Source organism: Drosophila kikkawai, chromosome X (assembly GCF_030179895.1).
Source record: "Drosophila kikkawai strain 14028-0561.14 chromosome X, DkikHiC1v2, whole genome shotgun sequence".
NCBI lineage: Eukaryota > Metazoa > Arthropoda > Insecta > Diptera > Drosophilidae > Drosophila > Drosophila kikkawai.
Genome location: NC_091733.1, coordinates 22,769,108 through 22,790,819, shown reverse-complemented (window position 1 = coordinate 22,790,819; position 21,712 = coordinate 22,769,108). Strand labels below are relative to the sequence as shown.

At 38.0% G+C, this 21,712-nt stretch overlaps 1 protein-coding gene across 3 annotated transcripts in view; it reads left to right on the top strand.

The window, feature by feature from the left end:
• The window catches only part of ct (homeobox protein, cut), a 74,142-nt gene that overhangs the window by 9,102 nt on the left and 43,328 nt on the right, over window positions 1-21,712 (top strand). The window contains exons 1-2 of one of the 3 annotated variants that reach the window (XM_070287974.1): window positions 17,221-17,296; window positions 17,822-17,844. The exons of the other annotated variants lie outside the window; for them this stretch is intronic. Coding sequence (XP_070144075.1) covers window positions 17,284-17,296; window positions 17,822-17,844 — 36 coding nt within the window. The 5' untranslated portion in view covers window positions 17,221-17,283. Of the gene's footprint in view, window positions 1-17,220; window positions 17,297-17,821; window positions 17,845-21,712 lie in introns of those variants that run through there. 3 annotated transcript variants of the gene reach the window in all.

Here is a 21,712-nt window from a genome sequence, read left to right as displayed (position 1 = left end):
ATTTATTAAAATATTTATTAAAATATTTATTCAAATATTTATTCAAATATTTATTAAAATGAAAATGGAAAGAAAAGTTTATAAAGATTGTAAAGCACAAAAAGAGCTAGCTTGGCACTATAATTCTCAAGTGAGGTTTTACGAAACACTTAAGCTGAAATGTAAAAGATGAATAACTGCTAAATAAGTACTAAATTCTTAAACTAAATTAAACTAAACAAAATCTATACTTATTGTATACATTTTTCCTATAACAAAATCTTTTAAAAATCTTTAAATATTCACCAGATATTTCTGTCAGTGCCCCACAGCAGTAGCAGTAGCAGTGACAGCTCTTCTTGTGGATATTTGTTGGTGCTTGTGTTTTACTAAATACTTTGTCTGTTTAGATACACACTCTTACACACACTCTACCACACACACACACACTCACAACTTGGCAGCCAGCGATCAATGTGATCAATCGTGCTTCAATTTTTCTTCTCTTGTTGTTTTTTGTTGTTATTTTTTTTGAAAGAAGAAAGAGATTTTGTTCGCTGGCTGCTGTTTTTGTCAGCGGAAATCTTTTGTGCCACTCTAAGAGATATATATATGTATATGTATATATATGTATGTGGCCTCAAGTGGTCGTGGCTTCTTGTTGTTGTATTATTAGCTAGTTCGGTTTCTTCTGTTTTGGAAAGAAGAAAAAGAATGTGGGGTTCTCCTCCAACAAGTGGCAGTTGAACGGTTGCTAAGTAGCTTGGATAATGGCATAGCGTAATGTGCCCTACTATATCCGATATATCCCTCGCATAATTGAGTGTCAATTATACACACAGACACACAAAGGCACACCATAAAGAGTGTGTCTCAGCTGTTGAAAATATTAGAAAAAATTATGGACGTAAATATTATGCATTTTCATTGATGGTTTGGTTTGGTTTTTCTGTTTTTTTTTTTTTTTTTGTCTAGGGGGCGTGAAAGAGAGTCTTTTTATGTGGGGAAAACGGAAAACATCTTCATTTATTAATTTATGGCTTTTCGGTGGGGGCATCAAGAAAATATTTGGGGTTTAAGTGGAAAATTTTGGGAGGGAGAAAAATATTTAAAAAGAAATATTAAAGAAAAAATATTAAAAAAATATTTTAAAAAAATATTTTAAAAAAATATTTAAAAAAAATATTTAAAAAAAATATTAAGAAAATATATTAAAAAAATATATGTTAAATAAGAAATATATAAGAAAAAATATTTTAAAAAATATTAAAGAAAATAAAGAGGACTTTAAAGAAGTTTTGCTTAAGATATATATTTATTTACCTCATTACAATTCTTAATTAGTTTTTTTAAATTTTTATAACAATTTAATAATGATTTTAAGGCCAAAAATAATTTTTGCATATCATAAAAATGACTCCAAATTGTGATGATCTCAGTTTGGGATTTTTTTCAGAGAATTCCTTGAGAACAAGGAACAAATAGAACACAATTTCCATATACATATGTATATTCACATATATATAGAGATGCATAAAATCAAATTGCACTTGTTGGCAGCCATCGTCGTCGTCACTGGGGAAAATGAAGAGGCTAATAAAAAATTTTCGCTTCTGCCATATCGAACGACATAAAAACTGATCGACAACGACAAAAATATAAACTCTCGGTGGCTGGGACACTGCGCTTTCTGTGTATTGTATATGTATATATTTTGCCTTTTTCTGGGGATCTCTGAATCTGAATCTGAATCCGAATCGGAATCGGAATCATCGGTATCATCGGGTATGGGGCGGAGTGTTGTTGTAAATTTTAATGATCTGTCATTTCGATTTATTTTATTTTTCTTTCAACCGAAAAACCCGAACGAGATACACAGAGAGCGGCGAGCACGTCAGCTGCATATTAAATTAAAAGGTATTATATTGTACTAAATATATATATATGTATATAGCTCTCGATTTCAATGAGAGAGGGAGGGAGAAACAGAGAGGCACATGTGACACATGACGAAGTGGGGATCATCTGATCTGCTCCGTGGACTTTGATAAAAATATCCAACACACATCGATAGAATTTGAATTTGAATTTGAATTTCGGTTTCGGTTTCGAGTTCTTTCCAACAATTTGGCATAGTTTCCCATTGTGAAGGGGGGGTTACCACCGATTCTTCTCTTGATTCTTCGATGGGAATTCTTCTGATTCTTCGATGATGGGAACTAGAGCGCACTGCCACGCTTTGTTCTGTCTTCGCTGAGTGTGTCTCGTTTCTATAATTTTTTTTTTATATTTTTTCTTGTTTCTATATTCATTCTACTTTTAATTTATTTGTTTTTTTGATTTCACAATATTTCGATTGGGCCAGGCAAATAAATTTTCAAACACCTCGCCGCACACACACGCTAATATTAATTTTTGTTTTTTATTTTACTGGGCTTTCAAAAAAAAAAAAAACGACAATTTATTGAAAGTCTTTTTCAAAAACCGAAACAAAGGAAAGCAAAGTTTGTCATAAAATTTTATAACTTTTTCGCTGCTTATACAAAAGTATCTATAAGTACCCATCTATATAGTATATGTATCTGTATTCTGCGCCATAGTCTAGGATATCAGTTGTGACAATTTATGGTGATTGCCAATAGTATATATAACGCGTGGGCGTTGGCCCATTGTTATGTTTTAGGGGATTAGTTTGCCACTGTTAATTTGTTAAAATTTATTTCAAATAGTTTTTCTCGCTCTCATGTGTGTGTGTGTGTGTGTGTGCCTATGTGTTTTCTTTATTTTTTTCCCCATTTCCCGGGGTTTTTCGTTCTTCAGTCAGCTAAGACTTAATGGCCGTGTCCATGATAGTTTTGCTCATTTGGCTGCGGTATCGGGGCATCCATAAATATTTAAGAGGTCATAAAAGCGAGGGCAGGACCGATCCCGAAAGCCATCATACCTCCCTCCCCCCAGGCTCATAATTGGCAAGCACTGATAAGCACATCCATATATACATACATACATATATAACTCGTATTCCCTTTAATTATGATATAATGTTTTTGGGTGGCTAAAACTTTTCCCGCTGCCGCTTAATTGCCAAACATTTTTGGCATCCGTATAAAGGGTCCGGGAGTTGGAGTTTTCTGGTAAATTTCTATTGAATCCTCTTCCAAGTGCGTGGTGTGTGTGTGTATGTTTATTTATTTATTTATTATTATTTTTCGCTTCAAGTAAACCGTTTATGAAGTCATAATTTCTGTCATATCATGCTCTTGGCCCAGATCGGTGGCTTATGATAAGCCAAACTTCCATAAAACCAACAACGGAGAGGGTCAACCTCTGATGAATCTTAAGTGGCCGCCGGCCGCCTGTTGCCGAAGGGTATTTTAAGTGTTTAATTTGATTTTTGTTGTATTATTTTTCGGCCGAATCATAGAGGGTTTAGGTTAATAATTTTATAGTTTTTTTTTGGTACATTTTTAGTACATTTAACTATTTGTTGTTTTGTTTATTAAAATATAAATCAGTGTGGCCAGTTGAAGGTTGTTCTGTGGTGTTTAGTGTGGCCAACAGCCTTGCTGTTGCACTTAATGTGACCAGGCTAGGATAGTTTACTCTTAAACTATAAAGAAAACCCCGAATAATAGTTATAGTGTCTTACCCGAATCACCTTAAATCCAGTGTTACCATTATTAGTTCTCTCCTAGCCAGTGTGACCAACTGCTTCTTCCATTCACCAATTGTGTCATTAACCTCGCCTTGCACACACACACACGGCATAGAAGGTTTTTAGAGAGCATTAACTGCTTTGGCCTGTGTTTTGGTGCCAGCCAAAAACTATGCCAAAAACTTTCAAGGACACATCCAATGCAGCAGCAAGGGGGCGTGGCTGGGGGAGGGGGGGCAGAATCATGCGTTTCATGCGGCATTTTCCGAGACGCGCACATGCAGCAGCAGCAGCTGCCACCCATCCCTTACGTACAACCGTCTTTCTCCCTCTCTCTCACACCCTCGCAGGTTGTCTCTTTCTGCCGCCACCGCAAAACGTGCGTAATTAAAAGTGTTTCAGAGTGTGTTCGTGTGTGCTTACAGTTAATTTTTACAGAAAATCTTAAAGAACTAAGATAAAAAAGAGAAATATAAATAAAATAAAAATTTAAAATTGAATAAAGAAATGTACAATTTTTTTATTTTTAATTACAAAAAATGGTTAGGTAGCCAACAAGACTAAACTTGCTTAAAATACAAATTTATGGTCACACTTTTTATAGAAATTTCACTAAAAAGGTTTCTTGTAGGTTTCAATTTTAAAAACTATGTTTTTATGACAAGTTAGCCCAGTTAGCCCAGTTAGCCTTGGTCCTTGAGCCTTTAAGCTGTTGCTTTCTGGCTTTAAAGTTGTCTCTGAGCCTTTTTAGATGTAGGCTCAGGGCACACACACAATTACTCTCTCGTGTCCCTGTCTCCCATATTGAAGCTCAAGGACGTGGTCTAAGTTTAAGACAGCAACAAACAAAAACACAAAAATATTTGAAAAAAAAAAGAGAGAACAAACAACAACGAGGACTAGTACAAAGCCAAAAGTGCCTTGTCTTTGGGAAAAGCCCTCTGCATTTTCCACTACTCCAGGTTTCCCCCCTTTGAGTCCCATGTCTTTTCGTTCGTCTTTTGCTTCGGCTCTGCTTTTCTGCTTTCTGCTTTTTGCTACTAATTTTGCTACTTTGCCTGCCACACACACACACACACACACAGGGAAGGGAGAGAAAAGCGTTTAATTTACTCCATGGGCGCCTTACACTAGGCTATGTTTTTTTTTCGGGGCGTTCTCATTTTCCTTTAAATTTAATTTCTTTTGCTAGTTTTTCGCCAGGCCAGCAGCAGCTAGCAGCTGACGACGACTACGACGTCGTCGTTGTCGGCTTGCTTAGAATTTTCGTTATTGTTTTGTTGTCTGAGGTTAGTTTTCACTGCCGACGACGACGGCGACGGCGTCATCATCATCGCCCGGCATTTGCCGTTGCCTCTTGGCACATTTTCCCCGTCTGGTTTTTGGCCCTCTCTCTGTGTATATGTGTGTGTTGTTTGTGCCTTTTTACTGCTGGCTTTAATTAGAACATTTCACTCTTTTCGGGGTGGCAACAGTTGGGCGGCGGGCTGGCTTAAAGTCGTCCCAAGTTAAGAAGAAGAAACTCCGCTCAAGGCCTCTGTTGGCACTTTTAAAGACATTTTAAATTCTAAAAGGAAAAGTATAGAAAATTATAGGAAAAAGAGTTCTAATTAATTTATAGAAAAATTATTTTTACTTTAAGAAATATAGAAATTAAATTAAAATAGAAACTGAAGGAGAAAAAATGTAAAATAAAAAAAAAATAATAAAAATTTTAAATAAGAAAAAAAGAATAATTTTAAATAAAAAAAAAGCAAAAATTTAAAATTGTATAAAGAAAAATATAATAATAAATAAAGAAAAACATAAAAATACATAAAAAATATAAAAATAAATAAAGAAAAATATAAAAAATAAATAAAAATATAAAAGAAAAAAATTTAAAAAAAAGGGTCAAAGAAAACATTAAATTGTATAATATTTTGTGATATTTACTAGAAAAAATATATTTATTAAATAGAAATTAAAACTAAACAGATTATAATAATAATACAAAAAATCTAAATAATTTTATTTTATTTTATTTTTTAAATTTACTAATTAATGCTCCCACTTGAAACATACAAAATAAACTCAAATTTAACAATAAAAAACTAATAAAACCCCTTATTTTCTGCTTTATTTACAGGTATGTGTACAATCCAAACTCGAAAGTCCCCCTTTTAAACCTAAATCTTAAAGAAATAACCAAGTAAGTTAAAATTAAAACCAAAGAAATGCTGAGAAAGACTTTATTACCACCTTAGTTTACAGAAATATTTTGCATTCAAAGGAAATGCCAGGCTATTTATTTGTTTTAAGTACTCAGCTTAATAGTTTTTTATGAGACAGTGGCAAGGGCAGTAGAGGGGGAAGTGCTATTGTTTTGGTAGCACTTATTGAACAACATCTGTTGGACATAACACTTCCCACAGCCACAGCCACAGGCACAGGCTCCTTGGTTCCCAGATCTAGAGATGCCACGATCCCGTCGATCTCATATACTCCCCCAAACTCCTTGATGCCAAAGCGCATCTCATTGAATTCGTCGCAGACATGTATATATGATATGATATATGGCCAGATCCGGGGCACACACACACACACCTTTTTACACCCCGAAAATGAGGTCTGTAATATTCCTTGAGGAAGCCCAAAAATAGACAGAGCAAGAGGGAGAGGGGAGCCTTTAATTGGGAGGAAGTCATTGAATCACATATTTCATTGTTGAAGAAACATAAGTCCGCATTTTGATTTATATGCACGCCCGCGCACTTTTAATACCCCGAACCCCGAACCTCGATCTTCAGATCTCCAGATCCCCTCCAGTAATGTTCGATTTGAGTCGGGAATAGAGGTTCGGTTTGGTTCTGTCTTATGCAAATCCCAACTCGACTGGAGAAATCAAATTAAAGGCGGGCGCGAAACGCATCATTGTGTTAGGAAAAAAAAGAAGAGAAGAACAGGAACCAGCATCAGCATCAGCTTCAGCCTCATCATCAGGCAAACCAAAACCGTACTAATACCACTACCACCACCGCCTCTCCCTTATGGCATTCAATTTTAATTTGAATTTCCGTTGAGCATAAAAACAGTTGTGCGAGGGACTCTCTTCTGACTCCTCTAATAAATCTATAAAGTGGCAAACGCAAGTACACGCATTATTACTTTGATTTTTTATGATGAAGACAGGAAGCAGCAGCCTCTGCCCACACTCTCTAGAACAATAAAATGTTGGCCCCGCTTTTGTTTTGAAACCAAAAATGAAGCTGGGATGCTGTGAGGCTGAAGCCGATCTCTCGGGCTTTGCCTCGCTTTCAATTTATTTTTGGAGCGACTTCCGTTTGTTCTACATTGACATGCCAGTAGTAGTAGTCAGTAGTCAGTAGTCAGTCGTCAAATCGAATTCAATTAAGTGTCTTTCCGCTGCCAACGTCCGGCGGTGTGGATCTCCGACATCGTCTCCATCCGCGTATCTCAGACTTGGACTCGGTTTCGGTCTCGAACTGATTTACCAGTTAAACGCAACACTTTTTCTGCTCTCCTCGGTTCTGTGGCCGGGCAATTGATCATACTAATGATTATTATCTGGCCGCCGGACGAGACAATCCCAATTCCATTCTCATTCACATTCCCATTCCCAAACCGAAAACCCAAACCAAAACCGAACCGAGTCTGATAATTGAAGTCAACTTAGCTGAGCTTAGGCTCATTGTAAGATTGTTTAACTACCGGATGTTTTAAGCTGCGCGATTGCCATAAATGTGGCTTCGCTTCTGTTTTATTTCTTTGTCTTCTCTATGTATGTGTCTGTTGATTTTGATATATGTTTTAAATCAAATTATAATGGCATTGATTTGTTTATAACTTTTACCCACACAATAAAAGCTTTGATCTTGACACAAGTCTAGTGTCTAGAGGTTAGTTTTCTGGTTTTTCGTTATTATCAGGGTTGCTCAAGTAGCTATATTTTTGGTTTTCTTTGATAACTTATATATCCATGCAAGCTTCAAGTGTGCCAAGATTTAGATCAATAGCTCTTATAGAAGTCGAGTTACTGTAGGGTAGGTCTTTTGTATTTGGTTATTATTAGGGTTTTTCAATTATAGTTTTTAACTGTTACATTATATATCAATAGAAGTTATAACTATACCAAGTTTCAGATCTCTAGTCCCTACACAAGTCCAGTTCCTAGGGGTTAGTTGCCATAGGAAACTTCCAGTCGACAGATTCTCAGTTATTATTGATGAACATAGTGAGGGGCTTAAGCCCAAGTCAAGTCTCAGCTTCATAGCCACTCAAGTAACCGAGTTACGTGAGGTTAGTCAGCACTGGGAGGGGGAGCTTAGAGAGGTTCGGGTCCAGGAAGTGGGGGATAGGGATAGGGAGCATTAAAAATCATCAAATAGCGCTGGCAGAGGGCAATTTATTGCCATGTACACGGCCAAAGCTATTCAGAAAAGTGCTCCAGCCATTCTGGATGGTATATAATGGCATGCACACAAATATCTATATATATATATGTATATATATATATGCATGGGGCTATGTATGGATTGCTGGTGGTCCCCATGTATATAGAAAAATGGCAAAAATCCTGCGCGCGCTCCAAAAGAAATAAATTCCCTTATTTTCTTATTTTTTCTTTACTTTACTTTACTTTTTTTTTTTTTCTTATATGCCGCGATTGCTTCTTCTTCTCCAACTTCGTTTTTCTTTCATTTTTCCCTCGTTTTTATTTTGTTTTCCTTTTTTTTTTTTGTATATATATTTTCCTCCCGATTTTCATTTCTGCTAACGCGCGCAATCAAGAACAGGAGCCCCGCCACACACACGAGAGCGAGCAAGAGAGCGAGTTCGACTCCTAGGACCTCCCGAAGTCCTCCCATCCCATGCCACACCACCCCGCCCCACCCCATTTCCATTTTCATTCCTTTATTTCTTTCGCTTCGAGTTTCTCTTTATTTTATTTTACTTCTTTTTTTTTTGCTGCTTTGGCTCCATCCTCTCCTTCCTGCCCGGCTCTTCTTTTTACACATATCGGGAAATATCCTTGAATCGGAATGTACGACGGCTCCTCCTCCAGCCCAATCCCCAACCCCCAAACCCCCCGCCCCAGTCCTGGCTAGCAATCATCCCTACCGAACAAAAATCTATACACGTCAGAAAGAAAGAAAGAAAACGAAACCCGAAAGTGAAGATGAAATGAAATAAAGCAGCAGCAGCCGAAAAAGAGTAGGGTGTCGGGGCGCATAGGGTGTACTCGAGAGTGAGGTTATGTTCTCCCATTCTCGAGAAAAAAGAAAAAAAAAATTATACCCGAGAAGGAACAAAAAAAAAAGAAACGTAGGGAGCGCATAAAAATTGGCAGCAGTTTGGGGCAGACAGCATCGCAGACAAGTAAACTTTTTTATGCCACCCTCTAGGCAGCAGCAGCAGCAGCCACCACCCCCCTGGCATACAGACACTCACAAACAGACAGGACAGGACATGAACGGAGGGACAGGGGCAGGACTAAAGCTGAAGCCATCGTCTCGGGCAAAACGACAAATGTGAAAGGACATTGTCGTCGTAGTCGTCGTTGTAGTCGTCCTCCTCGTCGTCGTCGTCGTCCTCGTCATCATCATCATCGTTTGTAGTCCTCGGCAGAGGAGCCTCTGGTTCCCCCTTCATGGATGTGAATCCCCTTGTACCGTTATTACGACTACGTACGAAGGACGACGCCTGCACTGAGGAGTCTCCTCTTCTCGGCTGCTCTCCATGGCTGTCCATGTCCATGTCCATGTCCTGTTCAGTTCAGTTCAGTTCTGTTCTGAGTGCGTCGACACTGACTCCCTGGCAGCCTCATCCTTGCCAAGACCTTGCGGGTATCCCTCTCCAGAACGGAAAGTGGGAGGGGGGGTAAAATGGAAGGGGGGGAAGCTGACTCTCAGTACAACGCCTTCTTTTTGTATTGGCAGACTTCGTTTATGGCCATGGGGATAAAAGAGGGATTTGTGTGTTTCGTGTGGAGGAGGACGACTCTCGGGCAATCGGAAACCAATCGGAATTGGTAATCGGAAATGTTGGGAGGAACAAAAGGACCTACCTAAGATGCAACCAAAATAGCTGCAGCTTAAATCTTGAGACTACAAATCCGACTTAAGGATTTGAACTTAAAGATAGGTTTATTAATATATATTTCTGATTGAGTAGAAAGGGCTATTAGGTATTTTCCATTTGTAGTAAATGGGGTTATTAATATTTCCCTTTCCAAGATATTTGTATCTCTTATTCCCAGGATCCAAGGATTATTACTATCTATCTCTTGTCAAGTAGATAGGGATATTTGTATTTCACTTTCCACAAATATGGGGATATTTTTATTATAAACATTTTATAGAATTCCCCCATGTAAACCCATCTTTTTCAAAATAAAACTATAAATAAATTATAAATCCAAAAATTTGTGCAAAAATATAAAAACATTTGATGGGTCCTTGAACTGTAGGAATTTTAGATTATTTTTCCTTACAACAAGAAATCGACAACTTACAACAACAACAAGTGGTGGATACCTCTGAATGTATATGTACATATACACACGCATACATATGTATACTTCGATATATATAGAAAGTGGCAAACGAAGCGAGTCCTTTCACATCCACTTTGCTTCATACGGGCTTTTTTTTCTGCTTGCCCCCGAATGTCCTTCGGTATATGTGTGTGTGTGTGTGTGAGTCCTGGGAGGGATCTATGTACGAGCCCTGTCCCCCTCCTGTCCGTACATTTTCGTACGTTTCGTTTCGATTCGTTTTGCTCCGTATTTATCGACCAATGATATTGGAAATATGTCAGAGATGCGCACAAGGAGCCGGCACTTGCTGCGCTCGGACCTCATGATATTTCGTAGGGGGGGATTGGGGCTAGGGTTGGGGTGAATTTAGGGGTGGGGTCTCCTTTGTGGGCAGAGAGTGATATGGTTAGTATTGTTTGGGTTTGGTGTTAAGGGATATGTTTGTTAGAGAACCAAGAGTTACTGCGATATAGTAAGGAGTTTCGGGATGAGATATAGTAAAAAAAGGATTTAACAAACTAGAAAATAAATAAATAAATATATAAATAATAGGTTATATTAGGGGAAAAAAATAAAAAAAAATAATCCCATAAAAAAATAAAAATAAAATAAAACAGGGTTGCATTACCTCCATTGGCACCTACACATTTACATACACGTGTGTGTGTGTGAGCATCCCTGACTGTCGTTACCGTTGATTTTCATTGTGTGCCATTTTGATTGGAAAATCGTACGCAATTGGAAATTTTTGCGATTGGCCAAGAGTTCGATACACACACACACACGCAGGCACACAAACACACACATACCCATTCGCACCGCCAGCAGAGCGCTGCCGCCGCCGACTTCGCTGCCTGGGGTTGGATATTATGGAAAATCAATCAGTAAAAAAAGCAACAAAAAGCAAAAAAATAAGAGGCGCTCTCTCTCTCTTTTGGCTCTTTCTCTCTGCCTCTCGCTGTCTCGCTTCCTCCCGCTGGCTCTTGCATTCCCTCTACCCCTACCTCTCTCTCATACTCTCCTGCTTGCGAATTGCAGCTGCAAGTTTTGGGCCAAGAAACTGCACGGACAGCAACAACAACAATTGTTTCAGGAGCCAGCATGTCAGAGGGAGAGGGCAACGAAAGCATCACATCCCATGAGCGAGAGCGAGCGCTCAAAATAAGGCTCAATACCCTGCGAATCATTGAGTGAAACTGCCAAAGAGAGTGAGAGAGAGTGAGCCAGGGAGCACGAGAGAGCGTCTGCTCGCGAGAGAGCCACTGCAGCTGATAAGACAGCTCACACACACAGGCACACTCGCATGCCGTTGTTCAATGTGTGTTCGATAACCCAGAGCAAATGAATGAAAGAGCCCGTCGTCGACAGCGACGCCGACAGAGGCAGTTGAAGCGGGAGGGGGAGGTGGTACGCGCCTGCTGCTGCTGCACTCGAGAGGGGTCTCTCTCGCACTCACACGTGCACGGCGGCAACGGTGGCGGCGGCAGCAGGAGTGTGCGAGTGTGCGGACATCGACTGCGTCGCCGTCATCATGAACATCATATATAGATAGATTTTTAACAAACCTGATTGGATGTTATTGACTGGCGCACACACACACGCGCCCCGAACGGCCACCGGGCGATGATTCGTTCGCTCCGCCTGACTGGTTTCCACACACACACACACATACGCATGTGTGTATCAGCTATCGACAGGCGAACCGAAAAAGAAAATAAAATAAAAGAGGGGCGAAAAAGAAACGAAGCGAGGCTAAAGGGAGAAAGAACTAGGCGGAGGGGCCAATGGACAGGCGACGATGAGAGCAAAATTCACGAGTTCAATACGATACGATGCGATACCGTTACGATGCGCTGCAATATCGTCACAATTACGATCTGTCGCCTTGCATGCCAGTGCTCTGATTCACGATCAATATTGGTATCTCATAGCGATAAAGCTGCCATGAATCATCTCCGATACTCTGGCTTTATAAACTTTAAAAAATATATTTTATGCACAATCTATAACAAAAATTTAATATAACTATAAAATATAATACATTTAATATATATTTAAAAAATAATACATATTTTTCTGTTTAAGTTTCAAAAATTATATTCGAAAATCATAAAAATAATCCCAATAACTTTATAATTTTTAAATAATTAAATTAATGCCTATTTAAAAAAATATTTTAGAAAAGGCTAAACTTTAATTAAAATAAAATTAGGTTTTTTTTTGTACTATTAAAAGGTTTTGAGAATATATTTATTTTAGGTTTTTGAAATATTTTCTGTGATTAATCAAGCTTTCTTTAATTTGTTTTCATTATCCTTAGACTTTAAATAATAAAACCTTCATTATTAAATTTCATATTGAAATAAGAAGTTTATATAAAAATATATCCCATAAATATTGTATAAGAAAATCGTTTATATATATTTCATTTACAAATTATTACAAATTAAAATGCAAAATAAATGCAGAATAAAAATGAAATCCCATAATAAGCGCCTTGATTTTGATTAACAACCGCCCAAACCTCTTGAAATAATAGGTATTAGGCTCCCTTCACCCTATAATATCCGATTATCTCGCCATCCAATGGTCGCACTTCGCCCAACGCCTCAAATTCGACGTATTAAGCCGGGCTAAGGACCCGGCTAAAGTTTCATCTGCCCAGCTCTGGTGGAAGTCGAGTTACTTGGGGTCAAACTACTATACTCCGTGAATATATCTCTGAGCTCTCTCCCCCAGCCTGCGCTATATACATACGCTATGTGTGTGACTGGGTGTGTGTGTGTGTGCGGTGAAAACCAATCACAAGTGGGGCCCCGAAAGGCGTTGCCAATATGTATTGAAAGCAATCCATATAAAGCACACTCTGCCTGTGTCTCTGTGTGTGTGTTTATGTGCGAAAGGTTAACAGCTTTTCGTAGCTGCTGACTGCGCTGTGAGCAGCGCTGCTTTTTTCTTTTCTTTTTTTTTTCTCCTGGCTCCCTACACACACACACATATAGAGGCAGAGAGCTCACTGGTGCGTTTCGGGATTCGTCCAATCGAATTCAATTGACGCACAAATTTTTATGTGCAGAAAAAAAGAAGGGAAAAGGAAGGTGAAGGCTGTGTGCGTGTGTGTGTGCGTGGCGACATCCAATCACCCAAAAACCAACCCCCCCAACGAGCACCCAAAGCCCAAAAAACCCCCAAAACCGAACCCAAACGAACCGAAACTGAAACCAATCCAATTTTGGTATTGCCCGTATGGGTTTTCCTTTTTTTTTTTTTTGTTGCTGCTTAGGTTTTCCTTTACCCCCCTTCTCACCATAAAAACCCGCCCCCTTTGCCTTTTTTTTTGGGAAACTCTCTCGCTGTCCTTTTTCATCTTGGCACCCGAACCCAAAAAACCGAAGCTTTGGCGTCACAAAAAAAAAAAAAGTAAATAAATATATAAAAAAAAGGAAGGAATAAAATGAGTGAGAAAAACCAATGAAGGGGGACTGGGCGGTGGGGGGTGGTTGTGAAAAACCAGACAGCCATAAAACAGCAGGGAAAAAAATATATACGAGAAGTACAAGGCGGCACTTTCACTCGACTCAATGCCCGAACATTCGTTGAAGCCTTAAAGTTGCCCAAAGGAAATGTCAACCCAAAGGCGGCCTCCCAACTTCCCCCCCCCCCATCGAGAGGACCGAGAGCGAGAGAAATTCCACTCGTCGGTTCTATCTTTCTCCTTATTTTAGGGTGGCTTCGGTTCGAAAAAAAGAAGAAAAAAAAAGAAAATATATGTATAAAAACCGAAACGTAACCGAGAAAAAGGAGCGAAATATACATACGAACATCGATTTCGATTGGGAAGCCATCAACAGCTAGAGAGCTCTGAGGGGAGGCTGAAGCCCACCCTTAGGACCCCCCAAACCCCCCCATTGAGAGGGAGCTCTTCGGTTTTTCGGGCTCGTGTGTTCGTTCTGCTGTCGATGGCTATGAGGCTCTCTCTCACTCACTTACTCACTCTCTCTCGCTCGTTTGCTGGGCGCCCTTAAAGCTTCGGTTTTTTTCTTCTTACTCCCCCCCCCCACACACCTTCTTTTTCTTTTTTTCCCCCCGTTTTGGGGCATTGAATTGAGGGGGGAGGTTGGTTATAAAGATTGGGTTTGGGGTGGTTTGGGGATTGGGGATTGAGGATTGGGTGTGGAAGGTTGACAAGTTCCAAAGTTCCGAAGGCGCCCAACCAGCGATGAGCGCTTGGAATATACCAAAGAGGGTGGTGTTTGGGGGGGGGGTTACGTCAATATATTATATACATGTGTAGGGAGCGAAAGCGAAAAAAAATCCACAAAGAGGAAGGAGCAAAAAAAAAAAAAGCAAAGCTGTAGCTGTAGCTCTCCGAAAAGGAGCTGGGAAATGTAATCAAGTGGGAGAGAGGATGTAGGATGTGTTGGTGTTGTAGTTATTGGTGTTGGTGTTGTTGAAACCCTCCTTGCTGCTGTTGTTGTTGTTGTTGTTGTTGAGCGCTCGACTGTATAAAAATAGTAGCATGCTTTTAGGTGCTAAGCAGCGCACTCAACAAGCAGCAACAACATGCAACAGCAACAGCAGCAGCGGCAGCAGGTGTGGAGCTAGGCAGGTGCGTGCTTGTATATTTATGTCATTATTGAATATGCGTTCGAGGCAACCAACCCAAAGCTAGCTTAGACATGTGTATCTTATGGATACAAGCAGCGGCAGCATCGTTGCCTTATGTACTCCAAAAAGGCAGACACACACACACACTCGCATGCGTTTTTATGCTTATTCGATTTTATTCGAGTGCTACAGATACACAGGCACAGCTACAGATACACACAGAGCCACGGCAATAGGGAGCCACAGATACAGATACAGCTACAGATACAGATACAGAGCGAGGAGCATCAGGATTTGCTGAATGCCTCCCCCTTTTGGGCCACCTTCCCACCACCTTTCGAGCTTCGAGCTGGCTCCGATTTCTTTTCACTTGGCAGATTTTTCTTTCCCATTTCCCATTTCCATTTCTTTTTCGTTTTGCTTCTGATATATTTTCCTTTTTTTTTTTTTTTTCTTTTTTTTATTTTTGCTGATTTTTTCTGCCACTTGTGCTCCGCCCCGTTTTATTGTAGGGACGTTGCCTGCTACATATAGATGGATATATATATACATTTTATATGCTGTATAGATATATAGCATTCTTCTTTCTTTCCTTTCTTTTTTTCTATATATATATTATATTATTTTTTTTTTTTTTGGCTGTATTTCATTTGATGTCATCTCGTTTTTGGTTTGGTTTCTTATTTATTTATGGTCAGAGGTGGTCAGGAGTTCAAGATAATATGCAATATATTAATATTCTAGGGGGAAATTTATTCACAGATTGATTAATATACCTTTTTGAAGGATTCTTTATATTTAACAAAATAATTTAATGCGTTTTTTGTATAGAAAATCAAAGAAAATGTGTTTTTTGGGTGGGTTTTGGGTTTATAAATTCTGTGAATTAAATATAAAACCTCTCTTTATTTTGTAATATTTATCTTTGAGTTTAAAATCAAAGACAAATATTTTAAACAAAGCTTTATTTTTTAGAAATTATAGAAAACAAGTTGATTTTTTGGGTTTTTGATGGATTTTTGCTGGATTTTTGATGACTTTTAAATCAGTTTCTATTTAACAAATCTTCTATAAACTTTATAAAGATAAAACCCTACATCTCTTAAAAAAAAAAACCTCCAGACGTCGTCGTCAAAGGCAAACACCGTCGTCGAGATGATGATGATGATGATGATGGCTTGTCCCCAAGTAGCTCAAGGTTTCCAGTTTTCACACCCAACTAACTAGCCAGCGACGACGCCATTGCCTAATCGGAGCACACGGCACATAGTCACCCTCGCTATATATATATATATATATATATCTGTATATCTGTATATCTGGCCGATTTCTTACAAATCACTATATGATCGTGTATAGCCCTACCATAAATCTTTCAACATGTTTAGCCAACAACTAAACAATTTATGACGACTGTCTCTGTGTGAGTGTGTGTATATGGGCCGCCGATTAACTGATATCACGACTATATCTTGACTATATCTATGGGCCATATCTCTTGGGGCTGCTCGTCAGCACACAGATATGGCTGCCAGTTTTTTTTTTAATATTTTTTTGAATTGCCTTTTCGGATGGGGGGCTCTGCCTTATCATTTCGCTCATTTCGTTCGTTGTTGTAATTCGCCTTTATTTATACACCTATTTGTTTGTCTTGGCCAATATATATATGGCCAGAGATAAGGCAGATACAGTTGTTATCTCTCTGAATATATAGTATATAGACTTGGGGTACAGTACTGCGTGTATCTTCGACCAATTGGAGGACGCAGGGGCCACTTGACTGACTTGATTACGTCTCTGTTTAAATATGGCAGCTATATGTCTTCGACTCTAACTCGTTATCTTTAGGATCGCGGTATCTATAGCTATATAGCTCTATCTGTATCTGTATCTGTATCTGTATCTTGGGCAATATTTAAAATGTGTGTATGGCCTTTATAACACCTGATCCCCATCCCTCTGCTGCTGCTTCTGGCAGCAAATAAAATTGATAAAAAAAAAAGAATATAAGCAACAGGAATTTAATTTTATAATTATGATGATGATGATGTATTTGTTTAGAAATTGTTGCTGCCTTCTGGCCTGCTCTTCTTCCACAGCTTCAGTAGCTGGGCTCTCTCTTCTGCCCGCTGCCTTGTGATTATTTTATTTCATTCTCTGCCTCTATTTTTTATTATTATTCTTTTTTTTTTTTTTTGGGAGCTTTAGATTTGATTTTATTTTGTGTTCGTTTATCACAAAAAATGCTGCGGCCATTGCGTGTACACACACACACGCTGTGGGATTTAATATGAATTTGATATATATATGTATACTTAGGGTGTGTGTGTGTGTGTCTCTCGGTGGGCTCAAGTTTTTTTCGCGCTCCGAATATTTTGTCCAGTGATTATCTACATCAGTTGTTAATTGCTATTTGACGCGTTATATCGGCTACCGACGTGTGTACTCTCCTACCAACCGCCGCAAAAAAGGAAGTTTTCTTTTTGACAGCCACACACGGCGTATGCGTAATGCAAGTTAGTAAAGAAAATATCAAAAGAAAATGTCTAAGGAAATGTGTCATCTATTGTATTGATTCAGTGAGTCTTAGTAGCGGAACCGGAAATGAAAATTCATCGAATAGTGATTCACTTTTGTGGGTTCTCGGGATTTATATAACCCAGACAAGAGTTAGGAATTTATTTTAAAAATATTAAAAGGCCTTTGGGAAACTGAAAAAAGTACTAATTTAGTAATAAACAAGTTATTGTTTAAATATTAAATATTTAAAAATAATCATCTATAAATTTTAAAATATTTAAAATAATTTTTTAAGAATTTAAAAATATTATTTTATAATTACCAGTTTAAGACTTGAACAACAAGTATTTTAAAATATTTACAAACTATTTTTTTAAAGTGACAAAAATTAGGAATGTTTTACACAAATAAAATGACAACTCAAGGTTCATAATTTAAGATATTAAGGGTATTTTAAAAAAGTATCTTAATAATTTTTATTAAAAATCAACTAATAATATTTTCATTTCTTCTCATTGCAGGTAATATTCCCAAAACTAAATTAGTAAGTTTAAACTAAAAATAAATAGGCTTAAAAAAATGGTAAACCAAAAAACCAGAATTATTATTGCCTGTCTGTGCTCCACTTAAGACGGTGAGGAACTAATGATGTTTGTCGCGACTGGCATTATAATGATAACTACCTCATGCGGGGTCCTGTTTTCCTTCTTCTCTCTCTTTTTTTTTTTTTATATTTTTATATTTATACATATATATATATATATTTTTTTTTTTGCGCTTTTTGTTTGCCATGTTTGCTGGCTTCGGAGCTTCGAGCCGCATTTCATTCATTTGCGTTTCATTCATGTCGCTGCCGTTGCCACTGCCGCCTGTCCTCGGCATCCTCCTCTCTCCTGCAACAAAATATGTCAAAACTTGTCTCGTCTGTCTGCCATTAGCAGCAGCAGCAGACACACACTCGCACACACACACACAGCACACACTGTGCCGGCAACAACAATACGCCCACACAAAGTGGGCGCAACGGCAACGGCATCATCATGCTCATTACGCGATGATCATCAATTTGCAGACCAGTTTTTGGGCTTTAGGGTTTAAGGTTTAAGGTTTTTTCAGTTTTTAGTACTCTTTTTTTTTCTATATATATTTTTTTTCAAGGTGAAGAAGGCAGGGAGGCCTCAGTTACTTCACCTTAAATGTAATTTATGTTCGCTGCTCACAATAGACTGATCCTGGGGCTGGCGAAAGAGTTGGCACACGACTTGATTGCAGCTACTGTGCATTAAATGATTCATTCACAAAAAATATTACAAGGCAAAAAGGAAATTATGAGCAAAAAAAAAAAAAAATTAAATAAGAAATTATGAGCTTAAAAACTAACTTTAAAAAAATATAGATATTTAGGTTGATATCTGGGCTTAAAAAAATATGACAAAAATAAGAAAGCTAATAATTTTAAACGAATTTAAAATAAATAAAATTTTAAAATATTTAAAATGCTAAAAACAAGTCTTAAAAAATTCAGGGGTTTTTTTTTAAAGGTTTTTTCTAGTAAAAAATATAACAAATTCTTAAAATATTCATTTAAAACCCAAAAAGCATTTAATGAATTTTACAATTTTTTAAAAAGAGTTAAACAGCACTTGATTACATTTTCTCTTAGTGTATCGCCTTCATTATATGCAAATTTCAATTATTTGCACAAATCAGACGCTCAAGATCTTCCAGAGAGATCCCAGAGCCCCAACGACGACGACGCATTATTATCACAAAAAAAAAAAAAAAAGAGCGGAAAAAAATATTGTTCAATTTCGAATTTTCTGTGCTTCGTTTTTTTTTTATCGGAGCAAACAGGAAGAGGCATAATATAATTTATTGTATTAATGCTTGTCCCGCATAACGTCAGCATCATCATCATCATCATCAGCTCCGTCGTTGTCGTCGTCGTCGTCGTCAGAGTTGGTTCAATGGAGAACCATTTCATTGATACCTCGATATAAAAAGTTCTGATTTGGGCCTCTTGTATTATTATTAATTTAAACATAAACATGGATTTCCTGTTTGCCCTTGTCGATATGCAAAATCCAACAACAAAAAAAAAAAAAAATACAGAACTCGCCTTAGCTTTGAGCGATTCTTTGTTTTGGCTTCGGTTTTTGTTTCGATCGAATTTCACATTTTGTCTGGAGGAAATTAAATTAAGCGTTCGCCTCGTTTCGGTTTTTTGTCGTCGTTTTTTTGTATTATTTTCTGTGGCTGGAAAGATCATCAGGCATTCAGCCCATTGAATGCGTGGGAGCATTCGATTTTGATTTTGATTTCGCATTGAAGGTCACCGCTCAGCGGATGCCCCGACGTTGACGACGGGAATGTCGAATTGATAAACCATTAAGATATTTGTATTTAGAATTCCCAGCAAATGCAATTTCAAGGCAAAAAAAAAAACTGAATTTGAATGGGAAATTTAGAGGAAAAAAGTGAATTAGGAATTTAACCAGCGGTTAAGTCTATGTTTTAATTTTATGAATTTATTAAAATACAAAAATAGTAAGTTTGCCTTGATTTTGTTAAAATAATAATGTAGAATTGAACTAACCAGTCAGATAAGATTTTTTTTTAAGTCGCACAGATATTTAACAACCGCCGGTTAAGCAAAGTTTTTAATCAAATAATTTTGTTCAGCTACAAATTAGATTTATAATCTTAAAAAAATCTTTAAACGAAGATGATTTTGATTTACAACAAGGTTTTAGTAGATGTTTTTTAATAATAAATAAAAAATAAAAATACATTTAACAGGAGGTCTATTAACAAGGACTTGGACTTTTATTTCTATAGGATTTAAAGCTTAGGTCTTAAAAACTTTACTAAAATTTAAACAGAAATAAGTAAAATAAACTTAAATAGTAATTTAACCAGTAGTTAATTAACATGGCCTTTAACGTTCGCTTGACATTGAAATGCCATAGGAAAGCCACCGAAAAGACTCACCAGCCCAGTGGTCTCTGTCTCTCCCAGTCCCATATTTTAGCTTTTTGCGAAAATTTCGCGCAACCTGCGCATGTTGTTGACATTGCGTTGTGTGCGAGAGTGTGTGTGTTTGATGGGTGGGGGTGGGGAGTGGGGAGTGGTGTGTGTGGACAGCGGCCACTGCAATTGACACAATTTCGCAGGGAGACAAGGCCGACAAGGCAAAAGGCACTCCTCGGAATGGGTTAATATCTGTGAATGCCTCTTTATGTTAGTATGAGTGTGCCACACACACACACACACACATGCAATTGATTTGTACTTTGGGGTCAAAAGCATACCAAAAGCATGCCAAACGCAACAGTTTGTCTCTCCATAGACTCTCTTCCCACCCACCTCTCTCTCTTTTTTGTTAAAGCCCCCTCTGTTGTGCGTGAAAAACCGCAACATTTGCAGATGAAAACCACCCACCTTTATAGTCCCACCCCCCTTAACCCTATATAGCCCCCCATGTCAGTGTGTATTTGCTGGAGGGGTTTTCCTTTGTTTTTCCGCGAGGCTTAAGCGTAGTCTATGTTCTTTTTTTTGTGAGTGGCTTTAAGTTGGAATTGGGTCAAAACTTAAGCCAGGATTGGGAGCAACTCAGATGAAAGAGTATAAGCTTAAGGAAACCTATCGAAATTTAGGTCAAATTATCGATAAACAGGAATTTTAAGAGTCATATTAATGTAAATAATAATTAAAATCAGAAAGTAAAACTCTAACTCTTTATACTTGATATAAAGCACTCTTATCGATTTTATATCTCGATATATATCGATTCAATGGCCACATCTCCAAATTCTTCATGCCTTTTGTCGCGTCTGCTCTTGTTCTTCTTGTCAATTAGTGAAAATCGAATTAATATTGTAATACTTTAATGAAATAATGCCTGGCCCGGGACCCAGACAGGGAAATCGAAAGACAAAGAGGGAAAGACACAGAGTGGGACAGTTATTTATGCGGAACGACAAGATGAATCTGAATATGCGAAATGTCTCCACTTCTCGCCACTCTCCACTCTCCTGTCTAAAGTTGATAAAAATAAACAAGAGCACACACACACACGTCTGTGGTGGAGATTCAGGGACTGCGTAGATAGGGACATTAGGAAAGCGTCAGAGGAGTGCGTTGTCTCGTCTCAGCCTTTGTGCAACTTTGTCAATTGTTAGGGCGGTGACACTTGAATTCTGCGGGGGTTTTTTCCAATCCCCCCTACACTTCTCTCTTTACCTTCCCCGAGTCAAGGTGTGGAATGCATGTATGACAGGAATTGGTTATAAAATATGCTAATTGCCAGGCTAGAGATAGACAGGAACAGGCAGGCCAGACTATGGGTGTTCTCAAGTGATGTTTTTAGTCCAAAGAACATTTAAAGAAATCTAGAAAATTAATAATAATAT